Below are 17,102 nucleotides of genomic sequence, written 5' to 3'. Positions count from 1 at the left end.
GGGCTCCGAGGAGAGCTTGGCTGTCTGGCTGGTGTACCGGCCACCTAGCGCACCAGCAGCCACCCTGTCAGGCCTGCTGGAGGCGGTGGCCGGCTGGGCCTTGGAGTTCCCTAACCTATTGGTATTGGGGGACTTCAACATCCATGCCGATGCCACTCCCTCCTCACAGGCTCTGGACCTGGTGTCTTCCATGGCGACACTAGGGCTCTCCCAGTTTGTTTCGGGCCCCACACATCAAGCAGGCCACACGCTGGATTTGATCTTTGGCGTCGGTATAGATGTGATCATGTCTCCTCCGACGAAGGTGCCATGGTCTGATCACTACGCTCTGAAAGCCAGGATTGACTTTCCACCCCCACCCTGCTTAGGTGGCGAGCCAATTTGGGCTCGCCCGCAGAGGCTGATGGACCCCGAGAGATTCCGCCAAGCCTTGCGGGACCTTGCTCCCCCTGGCGACTCATTGACTGAGCTTGTTGAGGGCTGGAATGCCCAGCTCCAGGCAGCCATCGATGAGATCGCACCTAAGCGCCCTCTGCGACCCCGCAGAAACCGGGCTCCCTGGTTTACCGAGGAGCTTCGGAAAATGAAGCGGGACCTCAGACGGCTAGAGCGAGTATGGCGGGGTGCCCGTGACGGAGCCTCAAGAACATCTTATAGGGCTTTTATGAAAACCTACGAGATGGCGGTGAAGGCTGCTAAGAAGTCATACTTCTCGGCCTCCATTGCATCCGCTAGCTCTCGCCCAGCGCAATTATTTAGCATAATCAGGTCTTTAACGTCCCTTGAGGGACAGCCAAATTTAAATAACAAATTGACACACGGCTGTGAGGCATTTGCGAGCTTTTTTGCGGAGAAGGTCTTGTCGCTCCGCCATGACCTCCCTGCCAATTTGGATACAATAAAGGAACTGGAGGCCCCTCGACTGTCCTCGGGTCCAGTATTGGACCACTTCGACCAGATATCCCCAGCCGATGTGGACAGACTCCTCCGAGCTGGAAAGCCCACCACTTGTCCTCTCGACCCGTGCCCGTCTTGGCTGATTAGAGCGTGTCCAGACGAGGTGCGGGTCCTCCTGGGGAATATCATCAATTTGTCCCTTGGCACGGGGACATTCCCAGGGGAACTGAAGGAGGCAGTGGTGCGCCCGCTCTTAAAGAAAACATCATTAGATCCTTTAGATCTATCCAATTACCGCCCGGTTTCGAATCTTCCGTTCCTGGGTAAGGTGATTGAGAGAGCGGTTGCTGAACAGCTTGGTGGGTTTCTGGATGAAACATTGGCTCTGGATCCATTCCAGTCTGGCTTCCGCGCTGGTCATGGGACCGAGACGGCTCTGGTCGCCCTAACAGATGACCTTCGTAGACAGCTGGATCGAGGCGGGTCAGGGCTGCTGATTCTTTTAGATCTATCAGCAGCTTTCGACATGGTCGATCACGAACTTTTGGACCACCGCCTTACCGACGTGGGGATCCAGGGCACAGTCCTTCAATGGCTGCGCTCGTTTCTCTCCGGTCGGGGACAGAGGGTGGCGCTTGGGGGGGAATTGTCATCGCGCCACTCCTTGGTGTGTGGAGTACCTCAGGGCGCGATACTCTCCCCGATGCTTTTCAACATCTTTATGCGCCCCCTCGCCCAGCTTGTTCGGAGTTTTGGGCTGGGTTGTCATCAGTATGCCGATGACACCCAACTCTATCTGTTGATGGATGGCCATCCTGACTCGGCCCCAGACACACTGACCAGATGTTTGGAAGCTGTGGCTGGATGGTTACGTGGGAGCCGGTTGAAGCTAAATCCTTCGAAGACAGAGGTCCTGTGGCTGGGACGGGGCGATATGGGATTGGGGGGGCAACTCCCATCTCTTGCGGGGGCGCAATTAGTGCCAGCACCGTCCGTTAAGAGTTTGGGTGTAATCTTCGACACCTCCCTTTCCATGGAGGCGCAGATTGCAGCTATAACAAAGGCGGCATTTTTCCATCTCCGCCAAGCTAAGCAGTTGGCTCCTTACCTCTCTCGCCCTGACCTAGCCACTGTGATCCACGCGACGGTCACCTCCAGACTGGATTATTGTAACTCGCTCTACGTGGGGCTGCCCTTGAGACTGACCCAGAAACTCCAGCGGGTGCAGAATGCTGCAGCGAGACTCCTTACGAGGTCTTCGCTGCGAGATCACATTCACCCGGTGCTATACCAGCTGCACTGGCTCCCGGTGGAGTACAGGATCAGGTTTAAGGTGCTGGTTTTAACCTTTAAAGCCCTATATGGCCTAGGACCCTCGTACCTACGGGACCGCCTCTCCTGGTATGCCCCACAGAGAAACCTACGGTCTTCAAATAAAAACATCTTGAAGGTCCCAGGCCACAGAGAAGTTAGGCTGGCCTCAACTAGAGCCAGGGCTTTTTCGGCTGTGGCTCCGATCTGGTGGAACACTCTGTCACAAGAGACCAGGGCCCTGCGGGACTTGACATCCTTCCGCAGGGCCTGCAAGACAGAGCTGTTCCACCAGGCCTTTGGCCAGGGCACAGCCTGACTCCCTCCCTCGGCAATCTTCGCAGAGCTCTGGCCCAATGGTTGCTAGTGGCTTGAATTAATTAATTTTTATAATGAATGATTTTAGAATGTTGTTTATGTTGTACCTTTGTACTGTTTTATTGTTGTTAGCCGCCCTGAGCCCGGCTTCGGCTGGGGAGGGCGGGATATAAATAAAATTTATTATTATTATTATTATTATTCCCAAAACTGAAAATAAGCATTCCAAGCTGTTGTTAAAGCCACAAATATGGGTCAGGCCCCTTTTCCTCTTCCCAATGGGCCCATATGCCTCTCTCCCCCCATGTGATTATTCTTCATATCACTCACTCTGATCTACCAACACCAGGCCCTTCTAGGAAATGGAAACACAACTAGCATTCATATTCTCACCTGTTGGAAAAGAGTTCAAATGGCACAGAACCTTCCAGCGGGTTTCTCAGAATGTGTCAGTGGAGCAAAATGGGCAATATGCAAGCTGTTTTCCTTGTGCCCCCCCCCCAATGGACCAGCCCTTCATTGCCTTGCTAAACAGGAATTGTGAGCAAACACCCCTCTATTAGCACCGTCCTTCCCATGTGACTACCGATGCCAGTCTAGGAAGTACTATTGCAGCTAAGGGAAACCAACCTGATGCCATCTTTAATTACCTATAAAGCCTTCAACAGCTCAGGACCACAATACCTCAAGGACTGCCTCTCCCCATTCCATATGAACTAGGGTTGCCACCTTTGGTCGGGCAAAATAAAGGACAAGTCAGGCAAAACATGGGACAGGTCGGGGGATCAGGGGGGCTAAAAATTACTTTACCTGGTACAGAAATGGTATTTAAGTGCAAGATAGGAAAGGGGGGGCATGTCCTACTGAACCATAGTTGTGTGGGTTCTCCCACTTCTCACCTGAACCTGGACCATGTTGTGTTAGTTCCAAGCAAACCACCGGGTGCAAAACAGAAATAAATCAGGAAGAATACAATTTGGGTTGGGTGACACAGCAGACCATGGACATTTGAGCTGTCCAGACCCGGCACAGGACAGGGGCGGGAGATACACATGCGCAATAAACCATGGTTTCAGTCATAATGGCTTATCATGATGTGTCAACCAGGGCAGTGTGTGCCTTGCTGAAAGTCAATCTCATTACACTATATAGAGATGGATGACTTGTGCTGCAAGTTACTTAATGTTTATCCCTGGTTTTCTTTTTCAGAATGGATGAGAATTATAACCTCCTTCCACATGGAGTAAATTTCCAGGATGCAATATTTCCAGATACCCAAGAAAACAGACGGATGTTTTCAAGCCTTTTCCAGTTTTCCAACTGCACTCAAGGACAGCATTCCATGGCCTTCTCTGGTGACTGGGAGATGCAAGAGGACAGCAGGGTAAGGCACTTTTGGTGTTTTGTTCTCCCAGGGGGTGACTATGAACAGTTGAGCTGGCTTTGCTTTTAGTCCTGTGTTTGAGAGGAACATCTTATTAGTCAAATTCCACACTATCTTATGACAGGGAGCTTGAACACTGGCCCCACGTACACCATGCATTTTAGGCAGTGTCATACCACTTCAAACAATCATGGCTTTCCCCAAAGCATCATGGGAAGTGTAGTTTGTTAAAGGTGCTGAGACACCCCTCCCCTCACAGAGCTACAATTGTAGCTCTGTGAGGGGAATGGGGTCTTCTCCTAACACCCCTCAGCAGCCTTAACAAACTGCAGTTCCCAGGAGTCTTTGCGGGAAGCCACATGGTATGATACTGGTTGAAACATAGAGTGCAGGTGGCACCACTGGCGGAGGAAGGGGGATGCGGCAGGTGTGGCCCTCCCAGGCTGTCATCCCGGGGAGGGGGGTTGACATCCCCCCACCCCCGGGATGCTCGCCCCACCCCCGGGTGCACAGCATGTGTGCTGCTCCAGGTTCCAGAGCAGCTAGCTCCGCCTCTGGGTAGCGCCTCAGTCTAACCACTACATCATCCTATTGTTACAGCGGCCTTAGCTCCTACTTTCAGAATGCTTGGGGGGACATGACTTGGGAAGAGGTGGAGCTTTTGGATTTCATTCAAGGCTGCCTTACTTTGATCACTAATTCTGCATCATTTATTTTGTTTGTTACATTTGTTGTTGTTATTGTTGTATTTATTAACTTTGTATAGTGCCCTTCGTCTGTAAATCTCAGGGTGGTTCACAAGATAAAAATAAAATAAAATAAAAACACAATTTATGAAGTTTCTGTTTTTGCTGGGAAGGGGCAAGGAGTTATGTAGAACCATGCTCAGCAGCAAGAAAGCGCATGTAGCCACTTCTCTGGTTTGTGAGATTTCAATATACATTGCCTCATTGTCAAGCCTTCCTTTTAAACAGTAAAAACACAGTGTAAAAAAACAAAACAACAATGATGAGAAAAGAATATGGGGACTAATTCTGCTTTAACGTGTGTTGTGCAGATAGGGCCACAGTGAATGGCAAAGGGTCCGTCTTCCCTTTTATCATCTCCCCCTTACTGTGGCTGCTACCGCATGCTACAACCTTGAGGCTTGCAGGCATCTGACGTGTTTTTTCATCAACATGTTTTTGGAACAGATACCAGTTGTGGGAATGTTTATGCCATCTGATTTCAATATACTCCCCTCTCCCCCTAAATCAGGGAAACCAAGGGTTCGGAGAAATAGGGAGAAATGCTTGGAATCTCAGTGAAAAAACTGTTGTGGTCTGCTTATTTATGTAGTACTTTATGTAGGCACTTTATGTAGTACAGCAGCAAAAAAGATATGTCAGGTTCCTTGCAGTCTAAACATTTATACAAAGTGTGTGGAGAGGAAGAAGAGAACATCGTTCGCCTTCCCAATTTAGAATGAATCCAGAATTAATAAATCCAGGTCTGCTCATTATTTGTCATCTGCTGTCCCCCAAAGCTCTCCTGGGGGAATCGTACCATAAGGTGCTATGGCTCTGTCCTAGAAATGAATCAGGCACACTAACTCTCCTAATGGAAGGACACATGTCAAAACTCCCAATGGCAGCCTTGGAAACTGAGGAACAAAAGTGTTACAAGCTGAATTGCAGCTGTCTTGCTCCCTGACCTCTTGCAGCTGTGAGCAGATTATAGAGCAGGGAAACGGCTGCTTGAATTGATACTTAAATAGTGGCTTTGAGGCACATATTTGTAGTTCTTGAAGCACACTGGTCATGCTCCTTTCTTCCTTTTGCAAATATTTTCCTCGAATAATGAAAACATTGGATAGATTTTAGTGCTCATTTCTAAACGTGTTATGTCCTGCACTCAAGAATATTTTTGCGCAGACATTTAAAAAGTGGATTCAGTGTATGACTTACCATAAGAAGTACCTACACCATATTTCCCAGGGGCAGATTCCAGGGTAGGGTTGGTAGCACACTGAGAACAGTAATTTAAGGGTGCTGGGAACTGTAGCTCTGTGGGGGGTAAACTACAGTTCCAAGGATTCCTTTTTCAGCAGAGGAGAAATGGGCTTCCAATGTATGGTTCCCAGCCCAAAACACCTGTCATCCACAAAGCAACTTCATCAGAGAGGCAATAATTTTTTCAGCCAAAGCATTCCATCTGCAGTATTAGGAATAATTGTACTTTGCAAGGCTATTGTAAGAATTACTTACAATTGTAACACACACACTCACACGGGACCTGCAACAAAATGCTGCAGTGTGGAGTGTTTCTTTTTATGTTTCAGCCACTCAGCCAGCCAAACCTTCTTCCTGGATAGTCCATTCCACCTGCCCCTTGTTTTCTGCAACCTATAAACTGTCAGTCAGCAGCTGAGCATGGTCAGCCCTCATGGTGGATGCTTTTGGTACCCCTTCCCCACCTTAGGGTGAGAAACCTAAACATCTTTTTGCAGTACTGCAAACTTTGGGGTTCCCCTCAGGCTGGCTGATACCTCCTTTTTGCGCATGGTGCTGCTGTTTTTGATACATAAGCCATGACATTCAGAAAGCCCAGTTCAGTATTGGAATATAGTCAACCTGACTTCCTCCAGATGGTTTGGACTACAGCTCCCAGGGCTCATTGCTATGTAGGAAGATATAGCTGACTTCTGGGCTGTCCCTTGTCAGACTGCAAGGGGGGGGGAGGTATGTGTATATTCTTTAATTTTAAAAACATGATTTTTTTTAAAAAAGCAAGACTCCTTCCATGGAGTATAGCAGCAAATGTTTTGTTAAACAAAGGTTTTGTTAAACATTTGAGTTTCCCTTATAGTAAGCATTTCCTTACTATACAGTATGAATATTCATGTTGCCTGTGAAAAGAAAGCAGCAGGAGCAAGCGCAAACACCACAAGACTATCCTCTTCCTAACAGCACCATCACACCATGGAAAAGGCTAAGGAAAAAGCTGCTTCTGTGGTTCCACAAATTTATGCCTCCGGGAGGAATCATCGCAAATGAGCACTTTCCTTTTTTTGTGTTTTGGTAGTTTGTTCTGAGATTGCCTGTAACAATGAAGGGTAGGTGGCAAGTATTTTAAAATAAGTCAATATAACAAAAACCTCTTTTTGGAATGAGTTTGCTGGTTGGCAGCTTGTTGGCTAGATATGTTAGGGACACTGTTATTCTCCTGAGGCATAGATGGTAGTCATCCGTCACTGCCTAGTAAACACCTTAAGTGTTAGCAGTTGTACTCTTTTTGAGCATTCAAGTTAGAGGGCAAAATTAATCCATCATCTCGTATGCAGCTGACAGGGTAAAAGGGGATCTAAGAGTCCATAAGATTCAATTAAAGCATGCATCAAAATAACATGTTGCAGGGTTTTTGTTTTTTCTGGACAGTTTCATTGGGCTGCAGTGCTGGGGAGCCTGTATTTGATTGATGCTAATATTTCTGTCCTGGACATAGCAACTGGCTACCTGGCCGGGCTGGTCTCCATCCCCTCCAACATGCTGCAGAGGAAAACTGGGATGCCCATCTTTCAGGGCCATGCTGTCATGGGAGCCAAAATGGGACATCCTGGGATCCAGTCAGAAACCAGGATGGCCTCTGTAATTCCAGTATGTCCTGCTCAAATCGGGACAGTTGACGGATATGCTATTATTACATTCATGTCCCACTTTTCTTTCAAGGAGATTCTTTCCCCTATTTTATCCTCATAACAACTCTGTGAGGCAGCTTAGACTGAGAGGCAGTTACTCCATACTAGTACAGTCATACCTCGGGTTAAAGACACTTCAGGTTGAGCGTTTTCAGGTTGTGTTCTGCGGCGACCCGGAAGTAATGGAATGGGTTACTTCTGGGTTTCGCCACTTGTACATGTGCAGATCCTCAAAATGACATCACACGCATGCCCAGAAGCGGCGAATCACGACCCGCGCATGAGCAGACGTAGGTTGCGTTCTGCTCAGGATGCGAATGGGGCTCCAGAACGGATCCCGTTCACATCCAGAGGTACCACTGTAGGTCCCTGCGGACTCCGCACCCTTGAGGGCACACAAACATGAGACTTCTTTCTGGCAGGCTGAAGTGGTAGCATGTGATTTTGCGGCATGGGCAAATTGGCTCTTAATCACAGGCTGTGTACACACTATGCTTTAAAGCACATTTGAAGCACATTTTCCCCACATTTCTGGGTATTGTAGTTTTTTCCTTACACACACACACACACACACACACACACACACACACACACACTGCAGCCTGGAAGCCAGACGAAACAAATAGCATTTATCTCTATGCTAGAAACTTCATAGAATCATAGAATAGAATCATAGAATCATAGAGTTGGAAGAGACCACAAGGGCCATCGAGTCCAACCCCCTGCCAAGCAGGAAACACCATCAGAGCACTCCTGACATATGGATGTCAAGCCTCTGCTTAAAGACCTCCAAAGTAGGAGACTCCACCACACTCCTTGGCAGCAAATTCCACTGTCGAACAGCTCTTACTGTCAGGAAGTTCTTCCTAATGTTTAGGTGGAATCTTCTTTCCTGTAGTTTGGATCCATTGCTCCGTGTCCGCTTCTCTGGAGCAGCAGAAAACAACCTTTCTCCCTCCTCTATGTGACATCCTTTTATATATTTGAACATGGCTATCATATCACCGCTTAACCTCCTCTTCTCCAGGCTTAACATGCCCAGCTCCCTTAGCCGTTCCTCATAAGGCATCGTTTCCAGGCCTTTGACCATTTTGGTTGCCCTCCTCTGGACACGTTCCAGTTTGTCAGTGTCCTTCTTGAACTGTGGTGCCCAGAACTGGACACAGTACTCCAGGTGAGGTCTGACCAGAGCAGAATACAGTGGCACTATTACTTCCCTTGATCTAGATGCTATACTCCTATTGATGCAGCCCAGAATTGCATTGGCTTTTTTAGCTGCCGCGTCACACTGTTGGCTCATGTCAAGTTTGTGGTCAACCAAGACTCCTAGATCCTTTTCACATGTACTGCTCTCAAGCCAGGTGTCACCCATCTTGTATTTGTGCCTCTCATTTTTTTTGCCCAAGTGCAATACTTTACATTTCTCCCTGTTAAAATTCATCTTGTTTGTTTTGGCCCAGTTCTCTAATCTGTCAAGGTCGTTTTGAAGTGTGATCCTGTCCTCTGGGGTGTTAGCCACCCCTCCCAGTTTGGTGTCATCTGCAAATTTGATCAGGATGCCCTTGAGTCCATCATCCAAGTCGTTGATAAAGATGTTGAATAAGACCGGGCCCAAGACAGAACCAATCTTTCTATAGAATATAAAATCTTTTGATTCGTTTGATTCCAGATGTTGTGCTGTTTTTATTTTATTGTATTAGAGAATCTGCTGTATTACATGGCTTTAATCTGTGCTGTATCATAGCTATGGGGTGGCAAGTTTCTTTTGATGTATAAATGTTCTTTATCCTGTAAGAAGTAAAGCAATAAAAACAAATTGTTAAAAAAACATAGAAACTTCAGCCAGTTTAACTCCTTTAATATTCTTCAACTCCTATGGCTTTCTCCTGGGGAGCCTTGGGAATTATAGTTCTGCAAAATGTATAAAAGATTCCACAGTGGGAAGTAATTAAAGTGGCTCCTATTTCTCAGCACTTTTCAAGAGGCTGCAGCAGTTACACGGGTCGGGGTTTATGGTATGCCCAAAGACATGTGGACAAATCTTCCCAAAGCTTATGAAAACACACAGCTAATTTTAGCACACGCTTTCTCCCAGCCCTGGAGGCAGAGAGATCACAAGAGAGATTAAGGCCAGTTGGCCCCTGCAGCTTTCTTTAAGGGTCTCAAGGAAGACACGCCAGGGCACTAAGCAATCAATTAAAAATACAGGATTGCTCCATTGGTTTTTAGCACTGTCAGTCATGTCATGTCGTCAAACAGCTGCTTATGCTGATTGAAAGGTCAGGAGATATTCTGACCCAACCAGGGAGGGAGAGTGTGGAAATGTGAGGACCTTTATGCTTTCTCTAGCAACTTCCTGTGTTTTTTATGCTAGTTCCACTTTCACATCTCTTGTCAAGAACTACAGCTACACAGTGTCTTATTATTATTTGTAAAGACTATACAGCAATGAATGCCCAATCCTTAAAAAACAAGCAAACCCTTATTTGTGTGAACAGTGGGCTGTGTTTTTTTCTTTTTAAGATAAGAGTGCTGCTGGGCTTTTGAAACTGGATTTGCCCATAATCTGCTGTTCTTTTATAGACTTCCTCATGCAATTGATTCTGATTGAAGACCTCTTTGTCCATTTAGTTGTGGTTCTCTTCAGGAGAGTTGCGGTCATCATTTGAGGGGATCAGGCTGGTTTTGCCTGTCCCCTGCTCCCCGCCCCCCGGCAACTTTTGACCCGACTGATGTGAGCAGATATGGGGGTGGATGTGCTGCTCCACTACACCCCCCCCTCCTGACCAGCTGGGCTTGGGATTGCTCTGTAAGATGTTGTTCTGAATGGAAAGAGTGCAGCATCTCTAAAGTGCAGCATTTGCTTCAGTAGCAGAGGCCAGGCTTGGTCTTCCCAGATGCTTGGGAAATACCCTGTTGGCCAAACCACCAGGCAAACCTGGAAACCTTTTTCTCTCTGTTCGTAGCAGACATGCTGAGAGCTAAGCCCATTTCATAAATATGCTAATGGGCTTACTGATGTTCTTTTGTCTTCTTAACTAAACAAACTTGGCATATGTGCTGTGCAAAAGATCAAGGGCCAGTGCATTCATGTGGCAGTTCTAGGGAGACCTCCGTTTTCACAGAAATAAAAACAGCTAGCCTGGAAAGCCAAAAGCACCGCAATGATGTAGTACTGTATGAGCAAAACTGCTGGCATTAGCTCTGTGTCTCCTGCCATTATCCCTCTGACATGACTTGGACTTGATGCAGTATCCCAAATGCTTCTCTTGTATTTTACAGTAAGAAACACCCCCTTCATTTAATTTTGGTTAGATAGTCTATGTATTAACTAAACACAATCATTACCTTGTCCATGCAATTCACCCTTTCAAGCAGCTTCTCTCCATGCATTCTTTAGCATGAATGAGACTTCAACACTGCGGCTGCATAGACCCACCTATCAGTGAGATATCAGGCAACAAAATCCTGTGCATTATTTTTCAGAAGTAAGTCTCGGTCAGTTCAATGAGGCTTCCTATCAGGTAAGTTGGCATTGCCTAAGCGTGCCATCCTGTACGTGTCTCTTTAACAGTTCAATGGGACTTGCTCCCGTGGAAGTATGATTAGGTTAAGACTGCAGCCTAAGTTAACATTTGCAATGATATAAAAGATTGCCAGATATACTGTTGCATAACACAGAAATGTTGTGCTACCCCTGTTGATTGAGCTATGCCAGCATTTGGGTCTGCTCTGTGTCCAAACCTCTTCGGTTCCTGCCAAGTTTCTTTGCATTGCTGCCTTGCTCTTCATTGCCACCTGTGTGTGGAGCAGGCATTTCCTCTTTGGCTCCTGCTTTAAAAGAGATGCAGAGAGATATTATCCCAAAGCTTGGCTCTCTCTGTGGCTTAAAATGAACCGGACTAGACTCCTAGAGAGGAAGGGGATTTGGGGAGATGGGGAGGGATCCACCGGAGCAAAAACAACTCCCTGCAAAGCCCCTTCCTATCTGGATTCTCACATGGACGGGGAAAAGGCATTGAGCTGAATTGGTGATGCCTTCTGAAATCGGAAGAGTCTCCCCATTTTGTGCATTTGGGTGAAGGGGAGTCCCAGGGCAGGATGCCTGGGAGGGGGTCTGTGCAGCTGATCTGTCCAGGATTCACCACAGCACCAGGATGCTGCAGTTGCTTGCACACTCCTAATTTGCTCAGAAGTTTGAAACTCAAAAAGGGGAAAAGGGAAAACAATGATTGAATGACATAGGAGACGTGGGACGTGTATGTTTGGCTCATGCCTATATGCAGCACCAGCCAGCCAGCCAGCCCCCCCCCCCCCCGGGTTCAGTGGCAGTTGGGGACCATGTCTGTAGCAGTGGAGCTTCCTGACAACTCAACCTCTCCTCTGCCCTTTTCACGCCTCTTCTGGCTCTGGAAGACGGGGGGGGGGGAGAGAGAGAGAGAGCTTGTTGCAATACACTCATGACTCTTCACCAGCCTGACTCACCTCTTTCTCTTGGCCTCCCTCCTCCCACTTGCCTGATTCAGCTTCTGCCTCTGATTCTGGACTTCTCTCTGCCACAGACTCCCCCTGCTCACTAAGCCCTGTTGCCCCTTCAGCTTCTGATACCTCCTCTTCCCAGTCTTCTCCCTCTGACCACTCACTGTTTTCCCACCACCACTCCCACACCCTCCAACATTTCTCAGATGAAAATAGGGACATCCCATTCCATAGTGATAATTTTACTGTTTATACCCCGCCCATTTGATTGGGTTGTCTTAGCCATGCAGGGCAGCTTCCAACACATATAAAAACATAATAAAAGTAAATAAGCATAAAGTAATAATAATCCCTCTACAGGATTGCCTTCAGATGGCTCTGGGGTCAGAAAACGCCATACCCTGCAACCTTTCTCCAATGAAAATGGGACATCTTAAGGAAAAGTAAGACATTCCGGGATCAAATCAGAAACCGGGATGGCTTCTCTAAATCAGGGACATCCCTGGGAATTAGGGGCACTTGGAGAGCTTTCACTGCCTGGGCTCTTAGCCTTCTTCCCCCCATTCCTCTGCATCCAACCAGCCCGTGGCATATGGGGACATGGCAGTGGGGGCGCAGCTACAGTCTCCTGCCGCATGAGATGATTATTCCATGTCTTCAACATGTGAACAGGGTTAGCTCTGCATAGGACCCCAGAAAAGGTTTTTAAAACCTTTGGCAGAAATGTCTGGAGAATCTAACCATATAAGAAGAGGCCTGTTGGATGGAATCAAAGACCTGTCTGGTCCAGTGGCCTAGCAGATGTCCATGGGAAGCCCAAAGCAGGGCCTGAAGGCAGGAGCTCTCTTTCATAGCTAGATCCTTCAGTTCTGCCCCGCATTCTCCTTGAAATATGTTTGCTCATTCATTACGCGTCTTCTCACATATGGGTACTGATAATTGGTGGAGATGCAGTAGACAAGGGACCTTTTATATTGTGAAAGCCATAATTACTGACAGCTGAATAACTTGGTGAGGAAGTTCTTAGATGTATTGAAAACCAACTTTGGAATGCAAGGAAGGGGCAAAGGACAGCGATCGAAAAGCCAGTGGCAAGGTAGCAGATTTTGTGTAAATGGATAGCCAGAATCAAATCTGGCATGAGTATAAAGAATAAGGAGAATACACGATGTTAGTGTCTTCCAGAAGGCTCAGAAACCACAAGGCAAATAAAGGCTCCTCACATTTATTACATTTTAAAGCTTGTTATGCTTTCAAAACCACCGCCATCAATCTGAACCCTTAAGAAGTGGCAACACCAGTAGAGGAAGAGATTTACGGAGATGATTGCCTCCTCCTCCGAAAATAAAATGCTACATATCCTAATTCTATTTCTTTTTTATTTAAAGGTCTGGGATTATGTGCATTATTCTGCAATAATTTCTGTTCTAGATCTTAAAGGTTACTATTTTCATTTTATTCCTCTTTAACTCAAGTTGTGTGTGCAAATTACATGTCGTGGCGCAGAAGAGGAGCCAAGGGCTACATAAGATATGATCTCTTGCAGCACCGGGATTTCCTCCTCTTCATTTATGGATACGTACACCTATGTTTTGTTTATTAGTTTGGTGCTAAGATACGTAATTACATGATTGTTAATAGCATAATACATTTTTAGTTGCAAGACTACAAAAAAATCCTGTTTTACATTGCCAAATTCTGCTTAGAACCTCTTTGATTCCCTGAGGGTACTGTGGATCACTTACACAGAATTCCCAAAAGCACCCCAAACAAACACCATGTAATTCCCAGGGAACCCATGAAAGTTAGGATGACACAGCATCCCTTTAAACTGGTTGTGTAAATGTATTATGTTACTGGAGTGTGCTTGCCCTTTCTTCCATAATTAAAATAACCTGCTTATCATGAGCTATGCTTAACTTTAGAAATATATCCACTTAACATTAGCAAAAATGGATGCCTTCTGATGAATGTTTGGAATCTGCATCAACCTCCAAAGCAGACTGAGTTTTATAGTTGGATGTTCCCTTTTGTGGATGCAGCATTTATTTATACTGTATCTGCATTCACAGATGGAGATAATTAAAATTTATGGGATTGCCTGAGCTGATTCTTCCCACACAATGTTGCTGTTTTCAGAGAAGGCTTTGAAGCACTCTCGTCACCTTGTAATACAAATGCAAAGCCTCTGTTGACCAGAATGCTAATTACAAATGCCTTCCGCACACTTTCTAACCTGCATGTGTTTGTGTATTATTAATTAGAATTGCATCCCACTTTTCCTCCAAGGAGGTGCTCAGAATGGCCTGCAAGACAGTGGTACCACTCTATCTTCCCAGCAGTTCAGTGAGATGGCTAGCCTTTCCCAGCCTTCTCTGCTCTGTGCTGGCTGTGGTGCTGATGGGAATTGTAGTCCAAACAAATAGACTAACCTGATCTCGTTTTTTGATAGAATTACAAGCCTGGTAGATGAAGGGAACGCAGTGGATGTAGCCTACCTTGATTTCAGCAGGGCATTTGACAAGGTGCCCCATGATATTCTCGTAAAGAAGCTGGTAAAATGCAGTCTTGACTCTGCTACCACTCAGTGGATTTGTAACTGGCTGACTGACCGAACCCAAAGGGTGCTCATCAATGGTTCCTCTTCATCCTGGAGAAGAGTGACTAGTGGGGTGCCACAGGGTTCTGTCTTGGGCCCGGTCTTATTCAACATCTTTATCAACGACTTGGATGATGGACTCAAGGGCATCCTGATCAAATTTGCAGACGACACCAAACTGGGAGGGGTGGCTAACACCCCAGAGGACAGGATCACACTTCAAAACGACCTTGACAGATTAGAGAACTGGGCCAAAACAAACAAGATGAATTTTAACAGGGAGAAATGTAAAGTATTGCACTTGGGCAAACAAAATGAGAGGCACAAATACAAGATGGGGGACACCTGGCTTGAGAGCAGTACATGTGAAAAGGATCTAGGAGTCTTGGTTGACCACAAACTTGACATGAGCCAACAGTGTGACGCGGCAGCTAAAAAAGCCAATGCAATTCTGGGCTGCATCAATAGGAGTATAGCATCTAGATCAAGGGAAGTAATAGTGCCACTGTATTCTGCTCTGGTCAGACCTCACCTGGAGTACTGTGTCCAGTTCTGGGCACCACAATTCAAGAAGGACACTGACAAACTGGAACGTGTCCAGAGGAGGGCAACCAAAATGGTCCAAGGCCTGGAAACGATGCCTTATGAGGAACGGCTAAGGGAGCTGGGCATGTTTAGCCTGGAGAAGAGGAGGTTAAGGGGTGATATGATAGCCATGTTCAAATATATAAAAGGATGTCACATAGAGGAGGGAGAAAGGTTGTTTTCTGCTGCTCCAGAGAAGCAGACACGGAGCAATGGATCCAAACTACAAGAAAGAAGATTCCACCTAAACATTCGGAAGAACTTCCTGACAGTAAGAGCTGTTCGACAGTGGAATTTGCTGCCAAGGAGTGTGGTGGAGTCTCCTACTTTGGAGGTCTTTAAGCAGAGGCTTGACAACCATATGTCAGGAGTGCTCTGATGGTGTTTCCTGCTTGGCAGGGGGTTGGACTCGATGGCCCTTGTGGTCTCTTCCAACTCTATGATTCTATGATTCTATGATTCTATGAAATATGGAGGAGACCAGGTTGGGGAGGGATTGGCGCGATGCCATTTCAATCAGTTTCATGGTCAAGTTGGAATTCAAACCTATCCATCTGTCTCCTTATCTACCTTGTCACCTTGGCATGAACTGTGACCACACAGTTATATAAATAGTACAACAGAAGCTCAAATGCACCTTTGTGTGTGACGATACTCAGGCTGTCTCCATATTACCACTTGCTCTGCCTCCAGTGGACTCTTGCTGCAGGTGTTTGAAGCCAAGCACACGGGACATTGGCCTGTACCCACTTGCATCCTGCAGCTTCTTGAGGCATTTCCCCTCAATCCAATTGGAAAACAGAAGCCACGGTTAAACTGATGTTATGTACTGAAGTTCTCACCCTGGGCCAGCAGGGGGATACTGTAGATAGTTTTCACTCAGGTCCACATATGCAAATAAGGGATTGAAAATGACGTTCAGTGATTGGATAGTTACAGAAAATGGTTACTGTTGCGTTCTAGTGGAGCTCTATATAAGCAGGCTGACTGAGGCCTGCAGTTCAGTTCTGTTCTGGCCTGTGAATAAACAAGAGCTGTTTGAAGAATCGCTGTGTCATCTGATATGTTCACCCACAACTTAACAGCTGAAGTGTGTATATTTCAGGCAGTTGTTGAGCATGTGCAGATGGCAGCGTCAGTGAATTGGAGTTCAGGGCTGGGAAACAAATCAGGTAAACATCCTCTTCCATTCTCTGGTGTAAGAAAGCGACTTGACTTCCATTCTCTTGGTGTAAGAAAGCTGCCAAGGTGTGTGGTGGAGTCTCCTTCTTTGGAGGTCTTTAAGCAGAGGCTTGACAACCATATGTCAGGAGTGCTCTGATGGTGTTTCCTGCTTGGCAGGGGGTTGGACTCGATGGCCCTTGTGGTCTCTTCCAACTCTATGATTCTATGATTCTATGAAATGTACTGGTGGGGTGGACAAACTCACTGCACTGCAAGCTGCTAATGTGTACACAGCCTCAGACAGGAAAACTAATTATTAATGGTTGTTAGATATTAATCATGTCCATTTTTGCCACCACTCCTTACATTTGCAATGCCAACCAGACTCAAGTGGCATGTGGCAGCAACAAGCTAACTGAGGAACTGGAATGTTGGGATTTCCAATTTGTGCCCTTCATTCCTCATGGTTCAGCCAACATGGTTGCAAGCAGTGCTATATTATTCCTGAAATATAAATATATGGATAATGATATTGTGCAAATATAGTAGCTGTTTATTCAGTGTTGGGATGTGCTTCCTATACCCTGGACTTCAAAATGTAAGGCAGTCAGATCACAGTCAGCCAGACCACCTCTTACTTATATGCCTCTTGTCACTCTCAGAGATCTCAAACAGGTTTGTGAGAAGCT

At 46.4% G+C, this 17,102-nt stretch overlaps 1 protein-coding gene across 1 annotated transcript in view; it reads left to right on the top strand.

Annotated features, from left to right (window-relative positions):
- Positions 1-17,102, top strand: part of CCDC3 (coiled-coil domain containing 3) — a 73,870-nt gene that overhangs the window by 14,618 nt on the left and 42,150 nt on the right. Inside the window, exon 3 of the mRNA XM_082240162.1 lies at positions 3,736-3,910. Within this exon, the coding sequence (XP_082096288.1) occupies positions 3,736-3,910 (175 nt within the window). The remainder of the gene's footprint in view (positions 1-3,735; positions 3,911-17,102) is intronic.

The sequence above is a fragment of the Podarcis vaucheri genome (genome assembly GCF_965113315.1).
Source record: "Podarcis vaucheri genome assembly, chromosome: 10".
In the NCBI taxonomy this organism is placed as follows: domain Eukaryota; kingdom Metazoa; phylum Chordata; class Lepidosauria; order Squamata; family Lacertidae; genus Podarcis; species Podarcis vaucheri.
The sequence above is the reverse complement of the archived record's forward strand: the minus strand, read 5'-3'. Positions and strand labels throughout refer to the sequence as shown.